At 33.0% G+C, this 18,556-nt stretch overlaps 1 protein-coding gene across 2 annotated transcripts in view; it reads right to left on the bottom strand.

Moving 5' to 3' along the window:
- Window positions 1-18,556, bottom strand: part of LOC140063622 (transformation/transcription domain-associated protein-like) — a 111,102-nt gene that overhangs the window by 8,460 nt on the left and 84,086 nt on the right. For both annotated transcript variants that reach the window (XM_072110044.1, XM_072110045.1), the window contains 12 exons: window positions 15,228-15,338; window positions 13,672-13,866; window positions 13,094-13,242; window positions 12,138-12,302; window positions 9,783-9,970; window positions 8,727-8,826; window positions 8,278-8,575; window positions 7,685-7,886; window positions 6,611-6,718; window positions 5,595-5,711; window positions 3,805-4,017; window positions 2,231-2,372 (listed from right to left, as the gene is read on the bottom strand). In XM_072110044.1, coding sequence (XP_071966145.1) covers window positions 2,231-2,372; window positions 3,805-4,017; window positions 5,595-5,711; window positions 6,611-6,718; window positions 7,685-7,886; window positions 8,278-8,575; window positions 8,727-8,826; window positions 9,783-9,970; window positions 12,138-12,302; window positions 13,094-13,242; window positions 13,672-13,866; window positions 15,228-15,338 — 1,988 coding nt within the window. The remainder of the gene's footprint in view (window positions 1-2,230; window positions 2,373-3,804; window positions 4,018-5,594; window positions 5,712-6,610; window positions 6,719-7,684; window positions 7,887-8,277; window positions 8,576-8,726; window positions 8,827-9,782; window positions 9,971-12,137; window positions 12,303-13,093; window positions 13,243-13,671; window positions 13,867-15,227; window positions 15,339-18,556) is intronic.

Here is an 18,556-nt window from a genome sequence, read left to right as displayed (position 1 = left end):
GACGTTTAAATTCCATGTTTACAATTCGTATTGCAATTGACACGGGCAACAGCATTATTACCATAATGAACAATAGGATTTAACTATTTCTAGACTTTTACACCTTTTCAACAACATTCTTCTCCCCTAAGGGTCCCATCGTGTCACTGCCAGTCAACTATGGTGCCATTACGTCTGTGTAAGTACTACTGGGCAATTCCAGCGAAAGGTCACCCAGTACAACAAAACTTGTATTAATTATAATTGTTTTTTTAAATATATAATATGAAAAAAAACAAATATTGTTGTCTGATGTACATTTTAAAAATGTTTTCTTTCCTTGATTTTTTTTTCTGAATTTTGCTAAAAACTGAATTTACAAACATATACTGTAAAATGATTTTTCTAACATGAAGGCAATTTTGTTGAATATTTTTAAGGAAATGCATAATTAAAATGTTTCCTAGAAATTAAAAAATGTTGACTGTTCAAAATTTCTTAATTTTAGGTGTGTACGTCCATAACAAAAACACAAATCATTTTTTCTTAGTTGAGTATTAGATATTGATATGGATTTTTTTTAGCTGAAACTATCATTTTTTAGCCTTATGATTAAATGATTAAAAAATAATCCATAAATCGTGAACATTTCATTTAATTATCTTTTTTTTTGTCGAAGGCATAATAATCAACATCGACTATATTTGAGGGAAGATTAAATATTTTTAATAGCCAAATAGAGTACAATGTTTCAGAATTTACATTTATTTGTTCAATATTATATCTATATCTATGTGATTGAATTTATTTGTCTCAATAGTACATTAAATTTAAACTTATAGTATAGTATAGTAGTTTGAGTAGCTTAATTTGGATGTTAAAATGTGATTAAAACAATTTACTTTATTTTAAAAGTCTAGGCCATTTGCTTTCATAGAGAAATATTAAAAGTAAAAATATTACGTATTTAAGGCTGATCTGTAAAAGGTCTTGGCATCTAGCTTGCCATGTTTTAATCCAATATTAAACCTTTGTGGTTCCACAATATCTTAATATGAAAATAGTAGTTTGAAGAGAAAATTATTTAGATACTGTACATTTACCTCAAATTGATTTTATAAAAAATATTGTTTAAGGCTGAAATTGTTGAGTTTGATACATGAAGTGTACAGTATGCATGGGAAATATGTATTTAAAGCAAGTATGTGTGTATAGCCTAGTTTTTCTATCTACTTTATATGATGTAAACCAAGGTTTAAATATAATAATAAATTAATAAAAATAATCTACAACAATAATATAATAACAATCTGCTATATTATTAGTATCAAGTCTATTTTAATCAGATACATACAGTAGTCACCATGCCACCAGATACAAATAGTTTATGGTAAATTTAGGCAAAATTTAACAATATTAAACTTCTTTTTATTCCGAAATAACTTTTCTCTGGCTTCAACCATTTTCCATTTGTCAAATGATAACGACCCTAAAAATAGTGGACTTAATCAACTCAAAACTTTTCATCATATTTTATATATTACGTTTCAAAATACAATTCACAAAAGTCTTCAAACTGTACGTAAAGTTGCAATTGCCCTACTAGTACACCGTGGTAACTCTCTACTCGTCTCGAAAGATGTAATGGGTTCTTTTAAGTGAACATGAGCAATGTGTGTACACTGGACCTACACTTTATAGTGCTTATCCAAAAAGACTTGTTCTACCGCCATGCAGCGAGAGAGCCTCGAACACACGGTTCAATTGTCTTAACTGCTCGGCCACTCACTCCAGTCCAGTCAGATGAGATCATGATTAGTAAAAGCAATAAAATTATGATACAACGATTTTATTGTTCATTTTGATCATGACATCATTTGATTGGATAATTAAAAATATTATTTTTAATTATAGAAAGCATATAAATGGTAACAACACATTTTTTGATTTATCTTGTTTCCTGCAAGAAAATGTATGTTTATTTATTTATCTTCATTCTTTATCATCTGTAGTATCAACAGATTACAAATTTCAGTTCAATAAATTCTTCCAACTCGAAAAATCAATCAAACTTGCTCCACTTACAAAAAGTTGAATTTGTTTTGAACTGTAGTAGCATAAAGAACAACTAAAACTGGTGCGAGAAATCAAGTAATTTCTGATACCACCTACTTCAACAGCAATTGTTATGCATAACTAATTATATATATAATTATATCTTTCGAATTAAAGCAAAACTTTTAGATCATACCTGATGTGTCATCAATGTCAAATCTGAAGTAGAAGATAGACAGCTGACCAGTATCTTGTTCAACTTGCAGTATGTCTGGGTTTAGTCGGGTCAGATGTAGAACAAATTCAGCCAATCCTAATAATGCTAACTGACCAGTAAACTGTAAAAAGAATTGTATTAATGAAAGGTAATATTATAATGCCTATAACATTTTGGCAATTTAAATTTCTAGCAGCACACTGCAATTAAATGTTTGTGAACTATAATCACTAATAAGTAAGTAGTAAAGCAAATATGTAGGGAAGTATGAAAGTCAATTCAAAATCAAGTATTTAGTATAGTAGAAGGCCAATCGGATTAGTATATTATAGTAATGGTTGACTTATATACTTATTTCTAAGCACTTTACATCGCATCTATATTGTGCTTTATACAGTATTGTCAAAGTTCAGTGGATGTTACACATACAACATGCGAGAAGACTGAAGATGTTTTTACTCATTATTAGGGAGCATTTGATTTTCGATGATCAATGTCCAAACTACATCATTGTGTATATGCGGAGATTTATGGGATGCATGTCCTCACTCCTAACTTCGACACAGATTTGATGGTTTCTATGTCAAAGTGAAGACTGACAACTCATAAATTTGACCTAGGTTGGTCATCGCAAATCCTAAGCTAAGCTCCCAATTATTATTAGTTTTACATGATGCAGTTATAATTATTCAAAAACAGTAGGAAGATTGTCTTATTGCTTTAAGATAGTGGTAGAATGCTATGACTGTCTGCTTGCTTGTAAAGGTAGGCTTTATGTTGATCTGTAACTGAAACTCTGCTGAAAAGAAGGGCTTATGTGGACATTGTTTTGACCACAATTACTAGTCATGGTATACTATACAGCTTGCGTGGCATGAATTCATGATAAATTTAGTTCCTTTCACTTCCAGAGAAGCAGTATGTCGACATTGTTTACAAACATTAAGGGAATAGACTACTGATCGTGAGATCGAATCCAACGCTTGTCGCATTGCCTGTATCCTTAGGCAAGACACTTTACTTACATTTTCCTTTCTTCACAACGGTGTACAAATGGGTATAGGTTAAGACACAAGTTTGCGCTGATTTCTAGCTGCATTATGGGAGTATGTTTCCATATGTTTAATCCAAAAATGACCAGGGTAATAATATGTACAGCGCTTAGATTTTTCACAACATTAGGCGCTTTATCACTAATAATTATTATTATTATAATTATTATTTTGTGCAACTGTGCGTGTGTCTGAATTGTGGTCAGTTTCTTGGAGCACTTATGTCAACCAACTTTCAGTTAGGTGTTGACATTAGCCTTAAATAGTCCAATGTGAATTACCTTAGTTTAAAGATAAATTGAGGATCATACATATGATATATTATATTTAAATCTAAATTCAAGCCCGTAGCTAGAATTTTTACACACAAGGGGAAAAGATCAGCATTGATATTTAAACCTATTTACCATATTTTAACTGCTGATCTCCCCAAAATCCATGTCACTGGCTATACAGGCTTGAAATTTACAAGTAAATATATATATTTCCTTAAGTCCTTACCATTTTCCGGAACGCAAAATAGTCTGTTGCATTAGGATATGTGCGTACAGCCCATTCCTTTAGCATTCCCCTAGGCACCATGTTGGTTTGTACTTCTTTTAGGATGTCTCGTAACACTTGATGACTAGCTTGGGAGCCTCTAGCCTGAACCATTTGAAGCCTATCATAGTAACGCAGGATTGGTGCATCATACTCTTCAAGCTTGCTGCATCTCTGTAAACAGTCAATTTTTATGATAGATTTATTTATTACAAATATTAATTGTTAGTTAAAGTTAGTAGAATTGAAGATTGACAAAGAACAATAAACAAAGATTTTATAAATGGTTTTACAGACAACCAAAGAACCAGTATGATTGAAAATGTTCATCATATACAACCCAAAATCATCAACAGGGAACCAGATACAAACAACCGACGCATCAGAGAAGCCATCTGGATCCGCCGACAAGGAAACCAAATCATCAACAGAGACGAGGGCACCCACCAACTCAGTCACAAGTATGACCCTGTCATTAAACAGAATAGGCCCTCTAGAGGTCAGTCTGTTTGATGATAGATCGTCATTATTTCTGAAGAAGCTGTCCGATCAGGACAGCGAAACTGTCAAGGTTAGTTTTTACTAATTATTGGTTTGAAAAAAAGAATATTTTCAATATACAAAGAACCAGTAATTTGGTTTTTTTTCCAAAACCCTGAACTATAAACGCCTAGAGTGTTTATTCAAATAAATGGTATACAAATAATGAGTTGAATAATATTTTAAAGTGTTCTATTCAACAAAACATTACTGTCAGTGTTTTATAACTTCACTACTGTTCTAGTAAATAAGTAAATTGTATTCAATTGATTTGCTGCTGCAATCAGCATTTGGCCACAGAATAGGTTTTCCGTCAATTCACAAGCCTTGCGTAATACATAGAATTATCAAAATGTTTACAAAAAGTTAACAGTAGTACCCACAATCGTGACAAATGAAAACAACCAATCAAATGCCAAGAATACACTTGGTGTGTTATAATATATTATATAACACCTAAATAAATTCCTGTTATCTGATTGGACAATTGTGGGTCATATGGCGTGCAATAGTACGCACTATTAAATGATTGTTTAATAGTACTTTTTGAAACATTTTTGTGTACGGAACAAAAAAAAGTTTCGTGGATGAAAAAAATCCAGTATACAAATTACTGTGAAATACAACAGCACCACCTGTCGTCTGGCCTCAGTTTCGTTTGTAAACAAACAAAAAAAACAACATGGCAAATGAAAACAACCAATCAAATGCCAAGAATACACTTGGTGTGTTATAATATATTATATAACACCTAAATAAATTCCTGTTATTTGATTGGACAATTGTGGGTCACATGGCATCTATTTTTTTCCAAATATTTTATCAATTCTTGTTGCCATAAAATAAAGAATGATTATTTTAATAACACACATTGATAGCAAATTAAAATATACATTGCGTGGTAATTACATATAGAATTACACGTTATTAGTTTGAATTCTCAATTTAATTAAAATAAACACTATTGGATTAAGTATCCAAGGTTGTAATTTGTGAGAATTTCTCTAATTTGTAATTTTGATACAGTGTAAATCGCTACTAATTATGTGTAAATACATACAGAGCTACGTTGTAATATATACTAATTATATAATACTGTACTATCAAATGAATTTGCAAAAGATGAATGGTTCAGATAAATATTGAGTAAATATAGATGATTTTGTTCTGTTATGGTAAATGACTACAATTGCCACCTTCAAATCACATACCTGTTTGTAGATGTCCAATAAGGAGAGGGATGAAGGACTGTCCTGAACCAGTCTCATCTGTGGTGATACTGCAACGACTCGCGGAACGGTGAACTGAAGTTGACGTTTAGCTGTTGCCTTTGAAAAGATCCCATATTAATTAAAATTAAATTTTTTCTTTTAATGCTTCTAAAATGTGATGGTATGAGTTTGATTCAAATTACACATTATACTTGAGGAAACTTAATATTTAAAATATATATATACAGTCAACTCTCCCAATAACCGTACTCTCTGAAAACAAAAGAAACTTTTATTTTTATTTTTTTATTTTATTTTATTATTATTTTATCCCTTACTACACTTTGTCATATTATGGTCATCTTATGGTAATATAAAAATAATATAAAAACTGAACAATATAAAGTTGTTTTATTTTTAATTGAGGATACACTAATTGATTTTTTATATATTGTAGCAGAACCATTGACATTGAAAAAGAAATTACGTGTGGAGACAGCCGAATAAAGCAATTTCTAAAATGTTGCCTTAGTCCTAATAACTTTCTCACTTTGTTGTATTAGTAGTCAGAAATTAGTAACAACCACTACCATTAGTACTATAATGACAAATTCTGTAGAAGGATATAAATAAATACAATAAACAGCGCTAATAATCATGTCAGGATACAAATGATTTACTATTACTGATGGAAGGCAATCAGAAAAGAAATTAACACTCGTAAAACCAATTTAATGTTTCTATAAAAATAAAGTGAAGTTGTATTGTTTAGTATTGTATATAAAAAACAAAAATGGAACAAAGAAACAGACAACTTGTCTGTTTTTGTCCAATCTTAATTATTCACTGCTACTAACTAACATGTTATTTACAATAATGCCTTTTGTCACAGACAGAAGATAGCTTTCTAAATGTCAGAATGAAACTACCTTTCATATATCACATACCATATATATATATATTTCACTATCATTCATGCTGTAAGAATTACACATTTATTATCCATAAAATCTTACCTTTCGTTTTGCAAGGAAGTGATTTAACATGCGAAGAAGTTGAAGTACACGCTCTTCACGGCGCGATTCACCGAGACATGCATTGTTGACAACTAGGTACGGGTAAATCTACAGAAACAGAAAGTGAACTCCAGCTAATTTACAGGAAATTTTAAATTAAACCAGAAATATTTCTTACAAAAAACTGTGCTCAACATTTTAAAATTAATCATTGTTCTTTTGATTAATTTATGATTAATTATTAAAAAGATGTCCTTTAATCGCAATACAAATCACAGATAGTTTTTTAATTATGAATCACATGCCCATTTTTTCACTAGTTAATTGTATACAAAGCATTTGAAAGAAGACATGTGTACCTTTCCTACAATGTATTTGCCAACAAATATTAATCTACTAATTCAAAAATGGCATTTAAAAATGGTCAATTTTGAACTTTAATGTGCTGTAGCCTGTTTGTGTGTGACCTCAACCTGAACTGTAGGCATGCAACTGAATACCCTCTAGAGATAACTAGAGCAGCATGTGCACTCAATAGTTGTAGGAACCAGGTGTTACAGTATATCACATGTTATATCTCCACCACTAGAATACTATGCAGCATGTGCACTCAATAGTGGTAGGAACCAGGTGTTACAGTATATCACATGCTATATCTCCACCACTAGAATACTATGCAGCATGTGCACTCAATAGTGGTAGGAACCAGGTGTTACAGTATATCACATGCTATATCTCCACCACTAGAATACTATGCAGCATGTGTACTCAATAGTGGTAGGAACCAGGTGTTACAGTATATCACATGCTATATCTCCACCACTAGAATACTATGCAGCATGTGTACTCAATAGTGGTAGGAACCAGGTGTTACAGTATATCACATGCTATATCTCCACCACTAGAATACTATGCAGCATGTGCACTCAATAGTTTTAGGAACCAGGTGTTACAGTATATCACATGCTATATCTCCACCACTAGAATACTATGCAGCGTGTGCACGCACATTATTGAAATATTGTAGTCCTGTATATTCTTGGCAGACAGAAGCAGAAGTGGCAGCAAACATACCTTTCCATTGCTACCTCTGATGTACAGTCTTCTAGCAGATGTATTATGTTTTTGAACAATTTGAACAGTGGGCATGAATCTAGCAATACGTATGTAGTAATGATTGTGCTTTGGTACAAGGAACTCTCCAGGTAGGTCTACATCTGCTGTGCTGGATGAAAAATTACTCAAAAAGCGACATTTTTCTTCAATCAGGAATGATCTAATGAAAAAACACACCCAAAATGAACTATGCAATCTAACGATGTTATAATTGTTCTATTGTCCATTTTTTTGTTTTATCAATTCTTTTCTTTCCATATTTATATAATCTTTTAAATTTACAACATTGAATATTACAAGTTCTGAATATTTGACCTAGGCACATACAACAAAATTCAAAATATACTTCATAATCGATTTAATGACTAGTTAAGAGCAGGAACGCTAGCTCACGATAGGAAAACATTTCATTTAACAAGAAATATTGGTACAACAATCAATAATTAAATATCCACAACTTAATTTTACACAACTTTAATCAAGTTTTTTTATATTAATCATTTTTTTTTTGCCAAAAGAAATAGAAATAATAATAATAATAATTTACTAACTTTGGTAGGAGTTTACATTTGACCTCAAGCGTTTTTATCCATTTTTTCAGCTTATGAATCAGGTTATGAAGTTTAGTTGACCCTGGAACAGAAAAATCAAAATCCAGTGTGAACTGGTTCTTCAGCCGTTGGAAGATTGGATCTTGTGATGTGGCCTGGACACGACGTGCTAACGATTCTGATGCAGCACTTGAGAAAGTTGTAGCAACACTGGAAACATTCTCAATACCAACGCCAAAAGTACTGACCAACTTCTTGACAAAGCTCAGCATGTGTGGTGTTACCTTTGCCTCTGCCACTGTTGAAGTAAAAATAAAGTAAAAGGTTACTGACTTTATAAAGGTAAAATAAATTGCACATCAAAATTGATAAGATTTATTACAGAAAACCATTTGATACAGGTGCAAGATTTTTCTATGCAAAGATTCTTAGAACAATCATTCACCTACCTGCTCCTCTGTTTTCAAAGGCTACAGCCTGGCACTTGGCTAATGCTTGTTTTAACTGCCGTAGTACTTCTTCATACCATGTTTCACGGAACCAAACCATCTGCAAACAATACATTTTATTAATTTTAATAAACTTTTTTTCATTCATTCATTCATTCAGTTATTTAGTTATCGTTTATAATTACAATTTCAGTATATAATTGATTGCAAGGATCCTGCATAAAGAAATTTACAATTCTGTTTTCGCAGGACCCTTTTACATAAAAACATAATAAAAACACAAAATAAATTAAAATAAAAGTGAGAAAGAAACGACATTACCTATAGGCCTATACATTTTAGTGTTGTTCAGCGATAAATAGTGCTTTTTAACATGTTTATTTATACATTATTTTTTCTTTCAAAAATATTCAGTTTATTACAGCCGGTACATGTGAATTCTTTCCACAACTTTGGTCCATATATGTGTATACATTGTTGACTGCAAGTCATTCTCGTGAAGGAAATTTCAAATTCAGTTTCTGTTCTGAGTTTATGGGTAAAAATAGCACAGTAACTAAACATATTTAAAATATGATGTGGTAATTCTTTGAATTTTACATTTGCCATACTTGGTGAATATCATAAACGTTTAATATTTTCAGTTTCTTAAAGGACAACTTGACCACTTGACAACTCGCCGTATAGCCGTCACAAGTGCATCGCAAAATTTACGTCATGAATTTTCTGGCAAAGTCTGGCACATCGTGAAGACATTGATTTTTTTTATTGTTTCTTTGCTTATCTGGTATCATTAAGTGAATTTTGCGATGCACCTGTGACGTCACAGCACTGTACGGCGAGAGGCAATATCCTTAATCTTGCGATTGTTCTGAAATCATATGTACATCCCTAATACGTTGTAAAAATATGGTCCTCGATCGGTCAAGTTGTCTTTTAAACAATGGCGCTGAGGCTTATCTGAATGTAGAGAAAGTAATACATTTTACAACTCTCTTAAGTACTTCTTGTTATTGTTATTGATATCAATTTAAAGAAGAAACAAGAATGCTGTACCTGATCAACAATTCCTTCAAGTGATGAGAGCAGTGTAGGATGGAGATCTCGTTGTATCTGCATGATCTTACTACATCGCCACATGGGAGCTGTAGCACGAATTGGACCCTGATTAGATGAGCTGGCAGATGCTGATGAAGGTGTACTTGTGGTTGCAGGAGTAGACGAGGTATTGCTAGTTGTGGTGGCTTAACAAATATTATTAAAAAAGAAAGACATAGAAGAAATACAGCCAGTAATGTAAATATAGTGAGAGTGTTACAATGGTAGCAATCTCAATTGTTAGGGAATAGAAATCACAATGCCAATAAATTATAGACTACCAATATAAAATAATCTTAAATCATTCAGATTGTAACCATGAATTGTAGCTGGACAGAATGAGTACTATTACTCACTGGAATGCACATTTGCCATCCTTGTTTTACCTGTTCTAATAACAGCGTCATTCCTTAGAAATGGATGGTGTGTTCTTCAGTAAAGCCTAAACAAGTTATTTGCGATAAAATGAGTCCAGCGACTACACACATGTATGAACAAATTACTTTTCCTACCCTACCCTACCTGACCAAACTTTAGCTTATATTACCATATATATTTACCAAGTACGTCGTACCCATATCCCATTTACATTTCTATAAAATTATGGGTGGGATTACATTGGATTGTATTAATAATGGATTTATTAAGTTCTGAGGTTAGCCCAAAGTAGGGGGTGCTATTATACTCAAGCATGGAATGTAACTCATATACAGTAATGTCCCTATCTGGGCTCGCACTGGCCGATCGCCAAGTAGCCATGGGCGAAAACATTTTAAGATTGGCGAAAAATAAAACGGCTGCTTTAGCCTTTTTGGCAATGACATATGATAAAATAGATAATCAAATAATCATTTTGGCGAAAGCATAAAGTCCAACTAAAAGGTCCAAGCATTTATTTTGTTCGTTATGTTGTTTACTTCAAGCTCCATTTTGAAGTCTACCCAAACTATTTACCGGGATTGTCTATTTTTCAATAGGGGTGTACTTTTCAGATTAAAAAGAAACATAGTATCTACGATTAATGACGTCTTAATCTTATTGAAATCAAATATTTATGCGTTATGCATTTCAGACTCTGCCAATTTAATGTAGTTTCATATTTTACCCTTAACAAACTTTCCTCCTGCGTGCAGTGCATCAGTAGTGTAAATAAAACAACATTCGGGAAATGGTAGAGTCTAACAGGGATTTAGCTAAACACACACATGCATTTAATGAGAACTATCATTACACAGCAGGGCCGGCCGCTGGCTTCTGTGTTGTTGTGTAATAAATAATCGGGATGGTTTAAATTTCTCCCCCTGACAGAAACGCTTCGGCGCAGCCTGAGGGATGGAAAGTTATCTGAGCACATTACCACTTGAGCTTACTGCGCGACGGTGACGTCTTAGGACACGATTTTTTGCGTGGTACGGAAGCCATCAGACAAACATGACATGTTTTTTATTAAATTGATAACTGTATGAATGTAGGGCTTGAAATTCACGCTAGCAAACTAGCATTTTGCTAGTAGATTCTTGATAATTGCTAGTTGAAAATTTCAAAACTAGCAAATGTTTGCTAGTGTAATTTTTGAAAAAATACGTACTTTTTAGCTTAGCTGCTCATCGCTATGTCTACAACGGCTAATAGGAACCAATTTGGTGAAAACATTTGTTTCATTTACATGTCGCTAATTTACGTCAAGGAAGCGTGAATAGCACCTTGAATCATGTGGTAGCATAGTTGTTAATGATGTGCATTATAAACAGCAAGCTTTTTCCCAACACATTAAAGAATGTGTATTTAGTATGTCGCTAAGGATTACATCAGTCACGTGATTACAGAATACGCGATTTGGCTAGCATGAAAGCATGTCTTTTCTAGTTTTTTTAATTTGGCTAAAAAGGGGTTTCGAGCCCTGGAATGCTGTATGATTAAAAACAATTTGAACAATTGTTTTGATCATAAAAAATACAATGAAAATTATTTTTTTTATCATACAGTGATTTAGGCATGGCTCTCAATCTAAAAATGCCTTACAAAAACGTTCAGGGAACGGTGTATAGACCTGACATAAATTGCCTAAAATGTTTTTACCATTATATTTCAACAATTTTTAATTTTGGCTAAAGACCGATTCATTTGGCTAAATAAAAACATTGGACTTTAGCTATTTGGCTATAGATAAACTGATTTGAAAAATATTTTGACTTTCGCAAAATGGCTAAACAAAATAAAATGAAAGTGCTACCCCAGCCTATTTTGCCTAGTTTGTGAAGCATGTAGTTATAATTATGCATTGTATAATGATTATAACCTTGATGCACTCACTTGTAGTTTCTGTTGCAGATGTAGTGGTAGGTTGTGAATCATCCTTCGGCTCTGTCTTTATAATTGTAGTTGGTGGTTTAGAGAGTGCACCGTCAGTTGTTGAAGTAGCTGCACCTTCACTACTAGCTGCTGCTTTAGCTTTTGATGACAACTCACCACTTTTATCTTTAGAAAAGACAAAAAGAAATACTCATATAAATAAACTGCTCTTAAATATTTAGTCTTTTAACCTCACTTCATCATAAAGGAGCAAGGATTTTGCATTAGCTGTTTTGCTTCTCATACTGCTTGGATAAAAACAGCAAGGACCAATTGACATAAAGAATTCACCAACAATTTCTATAGTTAAGGTTGCTCTAACAAAATACTTCATTTTTATGATATGCGCATGGGCTAGGCGACTGGTACGTTGACTGGCAAATTTGAGCAGTTCAGTGGCATTTTAACGTTCGTTCTCTGACATGAGTTTTAGTGTACATATATCACCACCTAAATGCTTATCAAAATCATGGCTGAAAATGTGTCGCAATGATTTTTGAGAATGTAGTAAAGTGAATTTCAACCAAAGTATATATGCAAACTGTGAATTATTGATTTGTATTGGTTATGGCATGGGTCTTATCACTAAGACGCCAGCCTTTATTCAGAAATAAAAGATCTAGGTGTACACACTTAGCCTGACATAAGCCCCAGGGCTAAGTCTGTGTACTTCCACCTATTATTCATTGGCGACCGAAATAAATATTAGTATTACTGTATTAGATCTTATTAGATTAAAATAGCCCTTTTTTGTATTTTGGACCAATTATAACACACATGCTTGCAAACAAGATCACAAATTTGGGTTGTTAACATACTTGTACTTATTCGCTTGTGTGGTGTGGATACCGCAAAATCCAAATGCATCCTAACACGATTTAGATAAAAACAAGAAATAATGTACAGCTGATACTTACATCTTTCCCGCTGTTCTATCTTCAATGTAAGGTACAATGTTCTAATTGGAAAATAGACAGCTTGAGGATATACCCTGCCAACCTGCACCAATAAGTTAAGTATTATCTTTCCTTCACATCCAACTAAGCACGTTAGCAGCTGAGGTATCCTGCAAAATAATATTAAAATTATAAAATTACAAACTAAAACAAATTACATAATCTCCACATGTTTCAATCCACAAAATTATTCATAAATCCAAGTCAGACACAATCATAATTCAATGCCTTGAATGACTTTCAAACATGGTATTCTCTTGAAAACAATAAAATCCAAATGGAAAAGATGTTATGGTAAAACTAGAACTAAATAAATCTTTGAGTTTGGCACTGATTGAGTGAGATCCTTAAAAACAATTTTTTTTCTTACTGGAGGCTAAATTTGTCCTTCTCTGTGATTACAAAGACCACTTTTTTTATTCACAAGCCTCAGAAAATTAATGAAAGAAGAAAGTGAATGGCCCAACTTCTGCAGTCAACTTGACTACACTGGTGATACATTTTTTTCTAACTTAGATTTTACTTGAGTATAACCTTACCAAGGCAGCCATTGGAAAGCAGGTATTCCAACTGCATACTTATCAACCGCATCAGCCAATGGAAGACTATTCTTTTCATCATCAAATGTTAGAAGCCAGAGCACTTTGGCAAGATATTTACGTGACTTGCTCTCATTTTGATGTCTACACGCATGCAAGAAACATACAATAGCTGACACACCTACATTGATTTGCCTTTAAAAGAGATTAAATTAAAAGAATAAGGATTAAAGATAACATGATTGATTGACACGCAAGAAACCAAATAAAAGTGACATCTTCATTGAAAAAAAAACATGATCAGGTTAAATAATAACCAGCAATATTTCACAGGATGTTGTTCATTTTTTACAAAATTATGCAAATAAACAACCCACTGAGTATGACAGAAGTTTTTAAATTGAGGTGGATTGTTCCATTTTCCCAAAGAGTGGTGGTACCCCACATTTAAGTATAGGTGGTGAGAGCCATGCGGCCGTTCCAAGGCAAAACAACGTAACTACAAAATGTTGCTTTTCGAGAAAAATTGAATTGAAGTTTGAGTGTTTGCATTTCAACAACAAATTATCGTAATAATGTGAAATTTTGCATGAGTATATATAAATAATAATTATTATTAAATACAAAATGTTAAATAATTTAAACAATTTGATCAAAAGTTATTACCACTTTTAACAGATACGTTGTTTTGCCTTGGAAATGACGTGCATAGAATGAAAGTCATTTCTGAGGCAAAACAACGTAACTGCGATATTCTGTGGCAAAACAACGTAACTGTGGTCATTTCATGGCAAAACAATGTAACTGTGATGATTTTAAAAACAATGGATTGAAACTCTTTTTGAACAACATGGAGGGCTGCGATCACCAATGGCTAGAAACTAGGTTTGCTCAACAAAGAATGCATTTGAAGCTAGGCTTAGCCATTTGCATCTACTAGGCATATTTATGATGCTACTACAAGGCCTACGTACAAAAATGCAAAGACGGCCGTCCTACTAGGCTAGGCCTAGCCTAGTTCCAACGACAGTACTGGGGTACTACGCTAGATTAGGTAGGTCTGTCAAAAATAATAGCCTAGGCCTAGCCTAGTTTCAAGCTTGTCTGAACATTTTCGTAAATATAGTTAATTCTTAGAATAAATTATAATACATTAAATTAGTTGTCTAGCGTAATAAGGCTAGTATTGTTTAATATATCTTTTACTTTTAGTTAAGATCGTTGCTATGCATATCGTCATGCATCAGCGGTTTCTGTCTCAAAATTACGTATCTTAGCTGATTGTGAGAATTTGAAGCGAAAATCGTATGCATTTCCGTGGCAGAACAACGTATCTGGTAGATACGTTCTTTTGCCTTGGAAAATACCAGAATTATTTGTTTTTTGCTTAAAGATACGTGGTACTATCTCCAAAAATAATGATCTCTGAAACCTGAAATTTTTACAGGTTGTTCATAAATTTGTAATAATTCCCCAAATGTAAAAATCTCAAAATTGACAAAAATGCGAGTTACGTGGTTTTGCCTTGGAACGGCTGCATGAGGATGTCCACTTACTTTTCTTTGGTAAATATTTGCTCAAGGTAGTCACCCCAGAGTGCCCATGCTTTGACTAATGTATCATGCATTTGGACTGCAGCTGAAAATGCTTTGTTGGCTTCATCTGACCTGTAAATAAGCAAACAATAAACTTTAATATCAGATACATATCTATTTATTTTTTTTGTTACGAGAAAGTCAATTAATTGTACTGTATTTCAGAAGTAGAAAAAAAAAATCAATTGTAGAAGAATTTTAAGATTAAAAGTAAAAAAACCATTGTAAAATGGAGAAAGCTAACCAGATTTAAACAATGAAGATGTTGATAGATATCAAGTGATGATATATGATATATATGGTACGCATTTATGAGATGCAAAAACATATAAACATCAATATAAATTGTCTTTACTAGATGGTACGCTCGCATACCATCTAGGTCGTGCCCACAGATGGTTCTCGAATACACAGTAATTTCAGGGTAAAAAATCTGGCGATTTTAAATGCACGTACCGCAGGACTATAATACATTACCGTTTACAGAAACGAATAAGTAGACACAATGATTTATGTAGTCAACCAAAATTAGCACCCTGGGAATTACTTCCGAAAGAGAAACTTACCACAAAATGAGTCCAAATTGTTTATTCATTTAAAGAAACCCAATTAGGGTTGAGGGATGGGAAAGAGGATAGGTACAAAGAGGAACAATTTTTAAATATATTCTTTATCCACGTCAGTAACGAAATATTGTTTTCATTTTTTATAGGCCTATAAATAATATACCACTAACGGTGACTAAATATAGTAAAACATTTGCGATTTAATACTTTGTTAAAACTGTCACTGTCATAGTCGATTGAAATAGTAAAGTACATGTAACGATACACCACTACGACGTTTATATTTTTTGTAATTATTAATTATTGCAAACGTTGAGAAGCAACTGTCAGTAATAAAGTTTATTTGTATATTACGTGTTTATATATCTAACAGTAGAGCCTACCCATAATCACAGTAATAAAGTTTATTTGTATATATTTTTTTACATCTAACAGTATTCACAGTAAGAAATGTTTGTATATATTTTTTTACATCTAACAGTATTCACAGTAAGAAATTTTCGATTCAAATGACGACCAAAAATGGTTAATAGGTATTTGCAGTACTGTATTGTCAAAGTATTGCAAGTTTATTCTCCAAGGGCTCATAAATTTACCTACTTGTGTTAAACCAAACTGGCAGACTGAGAGATTGGAATGTTCCATTCATCGCAAATCAATACATTTGTAAAAACGTAAATTAAATCTATCAAAATAGTATTTTTTAAAGAAAATCGGCCTGTCTTCAACATTATGATGCTGTACTCGGGCAGTTCAACCGGTTTTCAGCTATTAAAAACAATTATCGTAGGAGGAGATAGGAAAATGCGAAGCGTCCTAGTATTATTGTGTGCGGGTATTTTTCAAGTTGGACATCCATTAGACAGTGTATACCACGATCGGAAAACACCCCTATTTGGGGCAAATCGTTGAACCTAAATTCGTTTTAATCGTCAATAACTAATTATCTAACTCAATTTAATTAGTAAACAGGGTTACATCAGGTGGTTAAAATCAGTACCGAAAGTACGAACCAACTTTATATACCATCGAGTAAAAATTTTAGAAATAAACCGCGATTTATCGAATTTTGCCCTTACGTAAATTTATATATAGATATCATAATGGATTTGATGCAGCAACGGTCGCTGTACAGGTAGTTCAAAATACGGAAGTGGAACGACATTGCCACGTCAGCCAATCACAACAGTTACCGAAGATTCAGCCAATCAAATCTTGTCAGTCAAAGCTTGTTAATTTTTTAGTGAAATATGTTACGATAATTATCAAAGCCATTATGGCATATGCATAATTGATAACAACTCGCTTCGCTCGCGTACCATCTAGGTCATGCCCACAGATGGTTCTCGAATACATAATAATTTCAGCGTTAAAAAACTGGCGATTTCAAATGTACGTACCGCAGGACAATAATACATGTCGTTTACAGGAACGAATAAATAGACACTGTGATTTATGTACTCAACTAAAATTAGCACCCTGGGAATTACTTCCGAAAGAGAAACTTGAGAAAATGAGACCAATTGTTTAAGTCAAATTTAAACAAACTTAATTTGTGTTTTGTATGTAACATTCGGGCTGAGGGATGGGGAAGGGGATGGGGAAGAGGATGGGTGCAAAGAGGAACAATTTTTAAATATATTCTTTGTCCATTTAGTAACGAAATATTAATTGTTTTCATGTTTTACAAATAATATACCACTAAACACAGTAAAACATTGCGATGTAATACTTTGTTGAAACTATCACCGTCCTACTCGATTGAAATAGTACAGTACATGTAACGATACATCACTACGACGTGTATGTTTATATAATGTAAAACAATTTGTGAAAACCACCTCTATTCGGGGAAAATCATAAATCCGATTTAATCGTCAATAAATATTAAATTATCTAACTCAACTTAAATAGTAGGCCTAATGGTTTTCAATTGTTTTTAGAGCCAATCCATACTTAAGTTGGTTCCTACCCTACCCACCAAAGTTGTTCTGCGTTTAGGGCATGTGATGCACCGTAGGCCTATCCTCTACTGGCTTAACAACGCTACTCATGCCAGTTAGGCAAGGGTGATGATGATGTGGGTGGTTTAACTGCAATAATAAAGATTTGTACATAATATACGGCGATTGAAAACGCTAGCTCATTATCCGTTTAAAAAAAAATTATATCCAACCTCTACAGCACAGATTGAAAAAAAAATGGATCGAATTTCTGTTATGAGTATACAGTACTTGCCTTTACGACGCCTGAGGGAATAGACACTTGTGGAACAGAGTTTGGAATATTCCATTCATCGCAAATCAATACATTTGTATAAACGTATATTAAATCTATCAAAATATTATTTTTTAAAGAAAATCGGCCTGTCTTCAACATTATGATGCTGTACTCGAGCTGTTCAACCGGTTTTCAGCCATTAAAAACAATTATCGTAGGAGGAGATAGGAAAATGCGAAGCATCCTCGTATTATTGTCTGCGGGTATTTTTCAAGACGGACATCCATTAGACAGTGTATACCACGATCGAAAAACACCCCTATTTGGGGCAAATCGTTGAACCTAAATTCGTTTTAATTGTCAATAACTAATTATCTAACTCAATTTAATTAGTAAACAGGGTTACATCAGGTGGTTAAAATCAGTACCTAGATTCTAACCAACTTTATATACCATCGAGTAAACATTCTAGAAATAACGCGCGATTTACCGAATTTTGCCCTT

This window comes from Antedon mediterranea, chromosome 1, assembly GCF_964355755.1.
Source record: "Antedon mediterranea chromosome 1, ecAntMedi1.1, whole genome shotgun sequence".
Classification (NCBI taxonomy): domain Eukaryota; kingdom Metazoa; phylum Echinodermata; class Crinoidea; order Comatulida; family Antedonidae; genus Antedon; species Antedon mediterranea.
The sequence above is the reverse complement of the archived record's forward strand: the minus strand, read 5'-3'. Positions and strand labels throughout refer to the sequence as shown.